Source organism: Periplaneta americana, chromosome 10, assembly GCF_040183065.1.
Source record: "Periplaneta americana isolate PAMFEO1 chromosome 10, P.americana_PAMFEO1_priV1, whole genome shotgun sequence".
NCBI lineage: Eukaryota > Metazoa > Arthropoda > Insecta > Blattodea > Blattidae > Periplaneta > Periplaneta americana.
Genome location: NC_091126.1, coordinates 82,064,778 through 82,078,306, shown reverse-complemented (window position 1 = coordinate 82,078,306; position 13,529 = coordinate 82,064,778). Strand labels below are relative to the sequence as shown.

The window sequence follows — 13,529 nt, the reverse complement described above, 5'->3', positions numbered from 1 at the left end:
TCAACGCCAACATATTCTCAAGACTTTCTCAAGACCAAGAATAGGTCAAGACCTGTCTTAGACTTGAGACAATCCTGAGATTATCCCGAGAATAACCGCTTTGAAGACGAATGTTTTCATACATTTATGTCGTCATTGGTGATCATGTGACCAGTGATCGCGAATCAGCACTGCTTACGATCATACGTTGTTTCGTGTTCTTACACTAAATTGTAAACTAATAAGTTAAAAATAATGGAGCCACAGCATGTGCTATTATTGTTGTATATATTCTAAGAAGATATCATTAACCAATTCAATTACTTACCGGTAATGTAAATTATTAATATGTACCACAATTCAAACTATTTTCATTTTTTGATTCCCAAATAACACTTTAAGGTTATTATTAAGGACACCTAGCTGATTTGGTATTAGTTTGACCATCTACACATGTGAAAAATGAGGGACAGCAGAGCCAAAAAAAAAAGAAAAAAAGAGGGACTTCTGAGGAACACAGTACAGCATGAAATTGAGTCGTAGATAAGTTTTACTGTCCGTTTCTTATAATTACAGAAATTGTTTCATTACACAAATAACAAATCGCAACGGCCAACAACTGAGCCATCAACGGAAAACAGAAGTAGAAGAATTGGGGGAACTGATAATTCGCTCCAATCAATGCTGCCAACATTAATTTTTTGGAATATGCAGGTGGTAAATGTATAATTTAAATGGCAGCACGGGCAATATATTATCGATTATCGAAACTATCGGAAACCTGATTTAAGAAATAGACACACGAAGATGAACGATAAAACATTTTCGGAACAAATACTGTTCCGCCTGAGGCAATTAGAAAGTAAAAAATGCGGGACTTTTTCGAAAAATTGTGATTTCTTTAAGTTATACTCACTTGAGTGTCTCCAGCTGCATAAAATATTTGGGCATTCAAGAGTTCCAGAATTCTTAGAATATGAAGACCATGATCCTTCGTTCTTCAACCGGTAATAGAATAAAATTACATTTAGAACTTTGTCTTTTGTGAATCTGTAACGTTTGCAAAGCTGCTCATCGTTGTAAAGTTGTAGCAGATTTTCATTTTCTCTAAAATTTCTTCTTGGGAAACGTTATTCATGCACAATGCCATCTTAATTTTCAATAAAATCCAGAAGCTCGATAAAATCGCTATCAAAAATAGCAATAATTTTTTTCTCTCACAGCCAACTGAGATCGTCGCAAGACCGCTCATTAGCAATGATATCCTGGAACAATCTCAAGCGCATATCAATAACTTGAATATGGATTAGAATTCTGTGGTGTTTTCTCAAGACAACCTGAAGAGCGGTCTCAAACGCGACTGTGCATAGAGGCCTGCGAATCAAACTATAAAATATAAATGAAAATAAAATAAAAATGTCATAAGTCCTTTAACTCTGTCACAAATAATTTTGTGTTGATTACATAAACTGTAATGCTCCTTTGCAAAATTGAATCAAAAGTCCAGTTACACTGGTCCATCCTTTACTGTTCGGCTGATTTCCATGAAGAAATCTTGCATTATATTTTGTAGTAACTTATTTCGAGTAGAACTTAATATCAATAACAGATTGCACATTTACAATTGGTCTAATTTAATATGCATGTCGTCGTTGTTCCTGCAATAACTCCTATGTGACATATTTATCGATTTTCAGATTTTTGTTCTATTAAATAACTTAAATAGTGATACAGCAAATAATAAAATCTCCTATATGTAATTATATTTCTTCGTTTCGAAAATGTAAGAATTCACAGTCTCCTATGTACGGCTGCCATAGGAAGAATAAATGAGTTTTTTCTTCCTATTCAAAAATTGTATATTTTGCACATAGGAGTTATTGCCGGAACAACGACGATGTACATTCTTATTTTGCTGGCTCCCTGGAACTGGTCACGTCATTAATAAACATAATCTGAGCATATGTGGTAGATTATTGTGTATAGATGGTTAGTGATTTTTTTTTAGAGTTAAAACAATTACTTGAATAGGGAGAATAAAAATATTAGGCCCTAACGGTGTCCCTTGGAAGACAGACAAGAAGACTAATGTTATGAAAAAGAGTAACTGTACAGGGAGATTGTAGGGTATACAAAATATGTGCCATTAGTGTGGGTATTTTTAACGCATTAAAACGTACAGAAAGCACAAGGCTGGGCTAGGAACTTCCTGTGTAGGTCTGCACGTGGTGTGATGCAAAGCTCTTAATCCAGTTAAAAGTGATTTCGTATTCCTTCATTCCAATGTTGTGTGTCATTCATGTAACTAAGTGGTTCCTAATGTTATTACGTTACACTATACAAAGCATGCAACGAATTTATGCAGTAGATGCTAAGGTTAAAGGCATCTTGTTTTCTTTTACTTTGACGTTATCGCTTAATATTCTGTAGGTACAAAAAAATTAATCTTTGTGTAGCTTAATGTTCATTCGATATTTCATACAGGTAAGACATAGCACTTGTATCAAACTGTGATTCACGTGTATCTTCGTTATAAACAGGGTGTAAGGGGTATAAGTGCCGTCCTTTTCACAGTCGTCGGGGACAGTCTACAGGATCAAAAAATGTCCACACAACATAGGATTAAAACCTGATAGTTTTCCCAGAAAAAAAAAAGTGTTTTGTTATTTTATTTGCGTTATACTGCTTATATCATTAGTAAAATTACGAAAACAATTACATCAGTAGGTACATGTAGCAAAGAGTTAATATTAGTTTAAATAAATATTTGTGTGTTCTATTAAGTTTTCGTGAAATTAAATAAAAATTCATGATTAAATTTGTTAATATTCTGGCGTGAGAGACGTGGCAATGTTCAGCAGGCAGTACTCTGCACAGATATAAATACCAGTAAGCTGAGTTCAAGCTCCCTGTCCATAGCTCTACTGCCGAGCGGATGGCAGTTCAGTATAGGGTATTCGATAAACAACTTACAATGTCATTCACAGTTTAGGAATATCGTATGTAATTAATTTATGGAGAAAGTCGTCGTAATTCAAGTGAGGCAAAAAGGATGTACCGTCAGCGTTTTCCTCAAAGAAGGTTACCTTAATCGGCGAACTTTTGTAGCAGTTTCCCCAACGATTATTAGAAACTAGAAGTCTCTTAACCCGTTTCGACAATCACACAACCAGAAATTTGTTTAAAAATGATACTGCTTTACGGAAGCGGGAAAGATTAAAATGTTGCATTAGAAAAAAAGTTCGTGTTATTTTGTACAGAAAACCATTATTGTTTATTCTTTAGACATACAATTAAAAAAGGAGGAATATTGTTACATAAAATGTTAATTTACCATAACGTTGTATTAATGAGATTGAAAGTTTGTATTTGCTGCTCGTTTTATGTAAACAACAGTATTGTCGCTCCTGCGTTAGAACAGAGCATCTGTTTTGTAGAGGTATGTCTTCACCCGCTTGAGCTGTACTGTATACTTCTAAACGCCTTTCCTCACCACTTGAGTTGTACTGTGTACTTCTAAACTCCTCCTCCCCATCCAGCAACGTTGCAAAACGTCTATTATTGTAAACTTTAAGAATTAGTTAAATATTGCAATTAGGAAAAAAATGTAAGGATATTTTTTCTTCCTTATGACATGAATAATCATCGGTTAAAATAATGGCACTTATACCCCTTATACCCTGTATACAGAGTGATTCAAAATTGCGGCGACATAAACTCTGTTATTAGTGGAGACAGAAAAAATTGGAAAGAGGGGAAAGTTGTTAGAAATATGTAGTTTTGAATCTAATATCCTTGAATTTTCGACGTGGAATAAACCATTGAGGCTGTACACTACTCCGACACACCCGCCAACTCCAGTGCTGCCAAATTAGTGGCTTTTCCACTAGTTTAGTGGATTTTAGATAAGTATTACTTAACGGAGAAAAACAGTCAGCATGTAGAGTTCAGTGATTATTTAACTTTTCACAGTGCAAAGTAACATTTCTTTACATTGATAATATAAGGATTCGGGGAAATTTCATTCTTGCCAGGCGGTTTTCCCTGAACTTGTATTAGCAACACTGCTAATTATCGTCATCATTTCGTAATCTACCCAGTGTACTATTGCGATAATGCAAATGCACTCTTTTAGGACGAAGCATTTGGCAACAGGGTATTTTCCGTTCTCATTGAGGCTCGTAGTACCAGTTTACAATCTCAACGGTGCATTCTACGTTAGAAATTCAGGCACGTCAAATTTAAAACAGACACATTTCCAACTATTTATATATAATAATTAGAATGCTCGAAATTTAGCAACTGAAAGTTCAGAGAGATTGTTTCAACTAAGAATTTAAGTAGTTATTTATAAGAGGAAGTTAGAATGTAACAAGACTGTTGAATTACATTAATTAAATACATTATGAAGAAATTAAGCCACTTAAGTCGTCAATAGAATGAGTTAACCACACAAAATAAAGCCAGTAACGTTCAAGAATAGAAAGGGTGTTCACAGAAACTCCTCTAGGGAAAGACCACTAGGAAGACAAATATTTGGACAATTTGAAGAAAGAACTTAAATATTTATAGATATATTATAGCTGAAATATTGCTTGTCAGGACAGGGCGAAGTGGTATTACATTTTAAAAACAGCAGCCAAGAGTTTTCATGGCTCAAAATGCTTTATAATAATAACGTTATTTAGAGAAAGCCATACAAACGACAAAATTTTAAATGCATGCATTTTTGATTATGTTAATGGCTTTAAACAAGAATAGGACTATTATTTGTTTTCAATTTTGTCGATGTCCTAACGTACTCAAAAAAATTACTCCCTGTAATATTGCAGTAAACCACCATCCATACTTCGGTACCAACATGAATGAGTGTAGTGTTGGAAACTTATTAGTCAATTTAAAATATTTTATATAAATAAGTAAGTCGGATATGACTAGTATTTGAATTTGACTCAAAATATTAACCGTTGTATCTACTGCATCTCGTGCCAAACACTGGCATGTCTGTGAACACATGCTAGTGAAGAAATTTAAGGCAACATAATAAATTAAAAGAAATGTAACTACATTTGGTCTGAAGATTGTATCTTTTCTCTTACATATTTTTAACTAAAAAAACATATAAACATGGTTTACAACAATGTCTATTTCACCTGCGCTATGTATCCATTGTTGTGACAGATGTTAGAACTAAACGATTGTAATACTGTTCCTGATGAGATATTTCACATAGTTTCGCTTTCTTTTAGAACGAAAGAAGTACAGTAGAGTCTCGATTATCAGAGTTAATGTGAACCAAGACTACCTCGGAGAAGCAAAAACTCGGATAAAACGGATGGTTGCTGAAAAAATGTGTTTTGATTAGAAATTAGACAAACTCTTTACTTAAGAGACTAAATAGAATGGACAAATCAGATTAATATCAGGTTTAAAAATACAGTACGTATACATTTAAAAAAGTAACTAAGGTGCAATACTGTACAGTACCGAAGGAAACGCAACCGTTATTTACAGTATTTTTTTCGGGCTCGGATAACACGGAACCTCGGTTAATCGAAAGTCGAATAATCGAGACTCTACTGTAGACAGTTTGATAAGATATCTACGATCTATAAATAAGGATGCTGTTTATATTAGTAGCTTGAAACAAATTTTCTGCAGCAGAATAAGCAATAACAATTGCCTAAATTTCACTCACTAGCTTTAACATTCACTAAAGCAATACACAACATAGTCATACACACTCACCTGCAAGTTTTCACCTTGACTGAAGTGTCGCTGTTCTTCAGCACCCTGCAAGTAGTACTCCACCTGATGTTCCAGATTCACCTGGCCAACACACAGATATGACTGCCAACACTACTTGGCATTCTCACATGAGCATGCACCTCATATCTTTCTTCGTCTGGAGTGCAGGCCTATGACTTCACTTAGGTTACTTACAAGCTACACGTGTTGTCTAACATCTAAAAACGTGACTAGGTACAGAGATGCAGGAAAGGTAATGGTTTCAGTTTGAAATGATCCGTCATTGCGATGGTCAAAAATTTTTCTTTTCGAGATTTGGTAAGAAAATAAATCTAGACTACAAGGTTCGATAAGCCAAAAAAAAATCAGTGCAAATCCTTTCTCGATACAGGAGAAATATTTACTCACGACTGCAATTTAAATGAAATTTAAGAATATCATGTAGCATGCCGTGTTAAGCATATGCAGAAAAAAATAAAAATATTTTATCTTTTTAGTTTCGAACTTCAGTTAAAGAATTTTAAATGAGCACATTGTATTTTCATGTTACGATAGGTACCGTAATGTTACACGTCATTCTTTTATAACAGAAATAGCATTATTTATTGCAGATAAGCCTTACATGTAAGAAGATTTTATTTATTTCAAACGTTTATTGAATCCTGACTAATTCTGTTACTTAGAAAACTGTCAGATTTGCATGTTTTCTCGACAGTCAATTTTAATTTGGCTAACGCATATTAAAGTAGGCCCATTTTGAAATGAATAATATATTGATTGTTATACAATCATAAATTATTCCAACACTGAGTAAGCCTGTATTTCTTTTCTTTTTGTTTTAAGAATGATGAGAATATTGACAGTATTAAATAAATATCATGATTTAATACAATTTGGACATTTGAAAAAAAAAAGTATCCTTATTTTTACGGACAAGAGGAAGCCAAATCGATTTCAAAGAAAGAATTACACGTTACTTCTTAACATACATGTTATGCCGAAAAACTTGTAACATGTACATAACATAATCGATATCTACTCTTGTGTAATTTTAAGAATTCATTACAACATTAACTTAGTGTAGAGTAGGACATTTGGAAAGACAAGTGCTGCTGGTGTTTAAATTAAACTAAAAGTGTCTGAATTCGTAAGAACAGAACAGACTTTCAGATGGGAATGGAACTTTGAGGTATCTGCATTTTCGTGACTACATAACCATATAATTACAAAAATATGGGAAAATGGTGAAAAGGTTGTATACATACAAAATTAAGTTCTTTAAAGGGATCTGGAACGATAGGTACTGTACATTGGCTCAAAATTCTGATAATTTCTATTTGCTAAAATAGGGTTGCCAGGTCTCCCTATCTGCCAGGTTTTCCTATATTCCACACTTATTTTATACTACCCCTCGGCTCAAGTATTTATGAATGTTTATCTAATATTTCATTCATTTAAAAATGTATTAATCTCATTAAACGTACGCGATAAAGTTCCACTTCGCTCTACGCGATTGGTCTTTTCACATTGAATATACTAAGTTTATTATTATTTGCCCCACTGTTGGTAAACTTCTGTGACGTTTGTTCAGTCTTCGACAATAGATTACACCAGTCCTTCTGCTAACCTACTCTCTTTTGTCTTCCGAGCCATCTTTTCCATGTCGTAAAAAGTACGTATGCAGTGTTTATTACATTTAGAATTAAGTAATTTCATTATGGGTAGCGAAATTGACGCGTATACCAGGATCCGATGCCCTCATTGAGAGAGGGTTTTCTTTTAGGAATAATAAATAGACAAACATAAGAAACAACATTTTTATTATTTTTTTTTTGGTTTGTTTAAAGAAGCTTTATTAAATACTCGATAGGATGAGATGGTGTTTGACGAGATGAGGTCAATGATTCGCCACAGATTACCTAACATTCGCCTTAAGTTTTGGTAAAAATTCGGAAAGACAAAATAATTAGAGCAAGCGGGAATCGAACCAACGTTCGGGCGCAACTCCGCCTCAGTAAACAAACGCGCCTGCCACCTGAGCTAATAGCAGTAGCTCTCAAGATTCCTGATGAGTTCAATAAGGCTCAATTACAAATAATGACGAATTTCAATCCTTCTTGTAAGGACGTTTTAAGGTAAGTAAGAGACGATGTTAAATTGGTGAATAAATACAAGTCAAATTATATATATGCAATACATTTTGGATTTAATTTAATTTCGGGAGAGACACTACGACCCAGCATTGCGACCTTGAAGATTTATTACGCTAAACCTCAAGCTAGGCGCATTCCCAACTGATACACTGAGGTTCGCTGCGTTTCAAGGTTTCGAGCAGGCAACCACACTAGTACACAGACCAGACCCCTCCGTGCGTTACCGGCCGTCGTTGGTGTAATGTTATGAAATGATGACGGAATGGAAATCGGACGGTAACGCCTGACGCGGGAAAATGGGAGGGGGCTAGGTAATCTGAGTCCCGAGTAGTTTTTTCTTACTTCCATACAGGTAAACTGAGTCCTTAGGATCATATAGGTATAGGTAAACTGAGTCCCGGCATACCTGACAAAAATGCGTAGAGATATATTTGATTTATTATGCTGTTATAATTTTGTACGATATTCCAAAGTTAATAGTTGACAATTGTGGATAAATTCAGAAAAAAGTAGTTTCCTTGAGTAGTCTATTTCTTCGAGCTTCCCTTTTTACATCCAGAAGACGTCGAGGAATGTTTCACTGACGATCTAATGTCTACTACTACTACTTCCACCATCTCATTGGACCGACTGTTTTTTTAAATATAATAATAATAATAATAATAATAATAATAATAATAATAATAATAATAATAATCCGTAGCGTTACAGCCCACGAGGGGCCAAGACCGACCAGCCGGCTGCTGGCCTCACGGCCACATGCCGAAGCAGAGGTGGATGATCATCCAATCAGAATGGAGGTATCGTGTGGTTAGCACGATGAACCCCCCCCCCAGCCGTTATAACAGGTTTGAGTAAGCGAATTTCGCTACCTAATGTAGCTCCCCAAGTGCATCACGATGCTGGGTGGGCACCCGTCCCATACACTGGCCGAAATTTCATGAGAAAATTTCTTCTCCCATGAGGACTCGAACCAGCGCGCATTCCGTAACGCGAGTCCCAGGCAGGATCCCTTAGACCACGACGCCACGATGCGGGACATTTTAACTATAAAATGTGATAAAATGTTTAGCCGCACCAATCAATTACTACTTGTACTAAATGCCTGCCAGTCCTAAGTTAGGAAAAAGTGGGAGGTAAGATTTTGTCGTGAAGAAATTTAGCTGGAACTCAGTTTACCTATAAAAAATTTTCTTGACAGTGACTCAGTTTATCAATACATCTTACTTTGCAGGGACTCAATTTACCACATTTTTCACGAGTGGGGCTGAATTTACAGCTCCGAATGGGAGAACCCCAAGAAGAATACCAAGTGCGACCTTCGATTACTGCAATACTCTGTTCACTGACCTAAGAGTCATTTGGCGCAGAGACTGCAACGTGTTCATAATATGTGCAATATTCGCTGGACTGATCATGTAACACCAACCCTTGAAATGTCTGACTCCGTCCAGTAGGACGTAAAAAACTCTAATTTCTTTAACTACTATTTCATATACTGAATTTTGAATTTATCCACTCGTAATCTAGCTACACCGTCACAGCACACTCAGTACTGTCCATACTGTCACTGAACATCATCATACTCTTCTTTCATTGTAAGTGTTCCTCGACTTTGGAATTGTTACATGGTTATTTAACGATGCTGTATTAACTACTATGTCATTTTCCGTCGATGGAATTAGTGATGGCGAGATGAAACCTAGGATTCGCCATAGATCACTTGACATTCGCCTTACGGTTTGAAAAATCTTGGAAAGACAAAACCAGCTAATCAACCCAAACGGGAATCGAACCCACGCCTAAGCATAGCTCAGGGTTATCAGTACGCAAAGGCGCTACCATCTGATTTAACGATGATGGCTGCTTGGTATTTTCTTCACTGATCCTGACTCTTCCCCAACCGAACGTTACTGTTTGTTGTATTTTTTTAATAGGTTATTTTACGACGCAAAGGGTTTCTGAGAAAAATGTTCCTACAACACCCATGCTTTAAACTCAGATTTAGTCAATATTTTTCAGGTATACAAATTTATATAAAATCAAGTATATGATGTAGAAAGATAATCTAAAAACGAAAATATACCTGCAAATATTGTGTGTATGCTGTACAAATTGTAAATTGATATAAGCTTACAGGGTGGAAGGTAAGGTAGTACATTAATTGTAGGATGTGATTACTTAAAATATAACCAACAAAAAAGTATAATACCATTTTGCTCGTTTTTGCGAAGTTTTTGAAGAAATGATACTTTTATGCCAACATTTCGATCGCGAATTTTACTAATACTATTTAAAATAGGGTTTAATTTCTTGTATAACAACGGAGAGAACGTTTTTTATGTTCACGTTGCAGCAATATTTTAAATAGAAAATTCATAGATTTCGAATTAATCGATTGAAGAAACATTGGAAACATTGATTGTACAGTCACGTACAGAAGGTCTAAAATTCTGGCATCGCTGTCGAGACGGCAGACAGTTTGCGTACCGTAGTACTCGCAACTGATCAGCTGTTGTGATGTTTACATTGCATTAGTGTGCATTTGGACGTACAGCGATACAGTTTAGTTTATTTCAAAACTACGAGATGCCAGAGTTGACAAATCGTGAGTACTTAGATATGATCCTGGCCGCTGAAGAAATTCGGAACAATGAAGGACTAATGGCCAGAGTTCGTCATAATTGGACTAGAAGATGTGAAAGCTGCACGCACGCTGATGGTGAACATTTTGAACAGTACCTGTAAGATGTAATTGGAATGTGGTTTACAGAGTTTATTAATTTTTATTTCATTATTAACGCCCAGAATTAGTGATGTATAAAACAATAAACTGTAATGTTAATTACATCTTGTTCACTAAGTTTCATCAGTTTCCTTTTCATTAATTGTAACTGAAACTTCAATCCTAAATATTTTCACTAATTTTGACATAGTTTCCTGATTTTCATGTTATTTCTTGCTTACGTATCTCTTGCTTACATTAAAATTATTACGCCATACTTAGTATTGAATTGTTAGTGTATTGCATTGTAAATTGATAATTCTGCATTCATTGTTGAACTGCGCCCGGACACGAGCTATTTTGTCCATTCGAGTATTAATTTACATTTTCTGACATTAAATTACAGAAACTAAACAAATAGCAGTTACGTCCCTATCCAGAGTTTACGTAGGTCATTTTTGTGCGAAGATTTATCCCCAGATTAGCTGGCGAAGTATTGCACCGAAGCTCAGTACATTTGTTTGCTGCCGCCCTTCCCTCTCACCTGCTGCAAGATTCACGGTGAAAGGTAGTTGAACTTGACTCACTCCCTTCAAGTCGCTGACCGCATGGGGTGTGGGGTATTACTTATGCGGCGTTGAGACATCTTGCAATTGCCGTCAGCGCTTTCGAAACACTTGTAATTATCTCACTATCCGTAAGTCCTATAATTTTTTTATTTGACAAAACTTACTCTAAATAATGAGATCTACGGCTCCTGTCAATTAATTTACTACCTTACCTCCCAGCCTATATTCAACAGTAGAAGAGTAACAACAAAATTTCTTCACTCATACATAACAGCCATACGCTTAGACTACTCAGTCCCCTTAAACATAACGCTCTTAATTGTTAAAAGATGCTGATTATGTGTTCTTGTGAATTTGACAATAATTTCCACAATATCACTCGAGTTTGAAACCCTGGCTATCACACAATCTCCAAAATCTCTTTCATTTTGAATTTTGAAACCTGGCAACTCCATGCTTAAAGCTGTCTTACATAGGTTATGATGTTGAACATGTACGTAGAAAATACAAAGGTGAGTTGTTCACAATATTATACAGAAAATGGTGGGACACCCACAAGAGCCAGCAATCATAAAAATTCTTGCATAGTCTGAAGGCTGAACCTTTGCCACTTTATCAAATAGGCGATCAAGGACTTTGTGCATAAAATTGAACATGGTGAATGTGAAAGCACTTTGCCAACAGCTTAAAAATCGTAAGCTACATGCCTTTGCTTAAGGCTACTTCTACTGGTTTGCAAAGACAAGACCTCCTACTGCAAGTCAAACTTTTTAAAGAAAGTATATGTGCAAAAAGTGAGTAGATTCTCCTATTCTCCCAAGTGGTCAGTTATAAACCACACAAATTTTACTTCTTTAAATGCTAATACTTACTGTTTGAACTGCTACTTCTGAACCTGTGTTGCTTTACAATTCTAAATTTGTAACAAGACTAACTACGAACATCAGTACTTATAACAATTCAACTTGAATATCGTTCTGATAGCTACAGAACTACATCACACTATACAATAAACTATGCGCATTATAAGCTATTTACATGGAATAAATATCAATAATTTTAGACAAATGTACCTATTACAGTCCACAAGAGAAATGAACGTGAACAAAGAAAGTTCCTTCAAAATGCTACACCTGTCTGAAGAATAATGTGATACAAAAAGGCACTACGTTGAATCAAAGTAAATTTATGGTAACAATTTTACATTTATAAACTCTCACTTTTATAGTTGATTGTATCTAGTTTTTAATCTGAGACAAACTAAAAGGATCATAAATAACCAAATGGAATCTAATGGGAATTTGACAAAATAATTGCTATACAGGGTGTTAAAAAGTATCCAATATTTAGGAGATGCTAGTATGCATCAAACAAGAAAAGCCTAATAAACATGATTCCTACAACACATACGTTCTGAGATCTGGACACTTGTTCATAGAAGGTGCTCAATGTGACGTCCATTCATGGCAATGCATTCCTCTGCCTTTCGGCGTAAGGAATCACGCACTCTTTGAAATTTACCTGGTTGTTCTTGATAACCAAACGTCTAGGGGATTTAGATTTGAGGAACGAGCAGGCCAAGGTGTGGGGTCTCCCCAATCAATCCAGCGGTCCTGAAATGTCAGCGTCAGGTGTTCACGCTCATTGCGGAAAAAATATGCTGGTGTGCCATCATGCATGAACCACATCTGTAGGCTTTGCTGACATGGCAAATACTCCAGCAAGGTAGGCAATACGTTAATAAGAAAGTCCTGATAACGAGCCCAGTTAATCTCTGGTAATACGTATGGCCCTTAATCTATCGCCAAGAATGCCTGCCCATGCGTTTATTGAGAATCGGTGCTGATGCCTTGTTTCTTCAAGTGCATGGGAATTTTCATCAGTCCACACATGCTGAATACGAAAATTCACAACATCATCTCTGCTGAACCCTGCTCATATCTGCAACTAAACTTTTATTTTCAGTATGCCTTGCAACGTATCAGTATTCCATGCCAGGGGTGTCAACTACCGTACGATTATCTGTATTCTAGGGCAGAAAAATGCATTGCCATAAATGGAAGTTAAACTGAGCACCTCCAATGGACCAGTGTTCAGATCTCAGAAAGTATGTGTTGTAGGACCTATGTTTATTAGGAATTTTTTCTTGTTTTAACGCATACTATCACCTCATAAAATATTGGATACTTTTTAACACCCTGTATTCATACTCAACGCACTTTCAGTTAATCATCTGTTCATCACTTTAAATATTAATCGTCAACCCAAATAATCAACAACCACAATGTTACAGAAAAAATAATTATTCTTAGTAAATTTGTGCTACTAATTACAATAAGAATCCACTTCAGTGTT

The 13,529-nt window shown here is 35.6% G+C and overlaps 1 protein-coding gene across 4 annotated transcripts in view; it reads right to left on the bottom strand.

Annotated features, from left to right (window-relative positions):
- The window catches only part of LOC138707830 (serine-rich adhesin for platelets-like), a 1,123,723-nt gene that overhangs the window by 28,184 nt on the left and 1,082,010 nt on the right, over window positions 1–13,529 (bottom strand). For 3 of the 4 annotated variants that reach the window (XM_069837793.1, XM_069837795.1, XM_069837796.1), the window contains one exon: window positions 5,728–5,808. The exons of the other annotated variant lie outside the window; for it this stretch is intronic. In XM_069837793.1, the coding sequence (XP_069693894.1) occupies window positions 5,728–5,808 (81 nt within the window). The remainder of the gene's footprint in view (window positions 1–5,727; window positions 5,809–13,529) is intronic. 4 annotated transcript variants of the gene reach the window in all.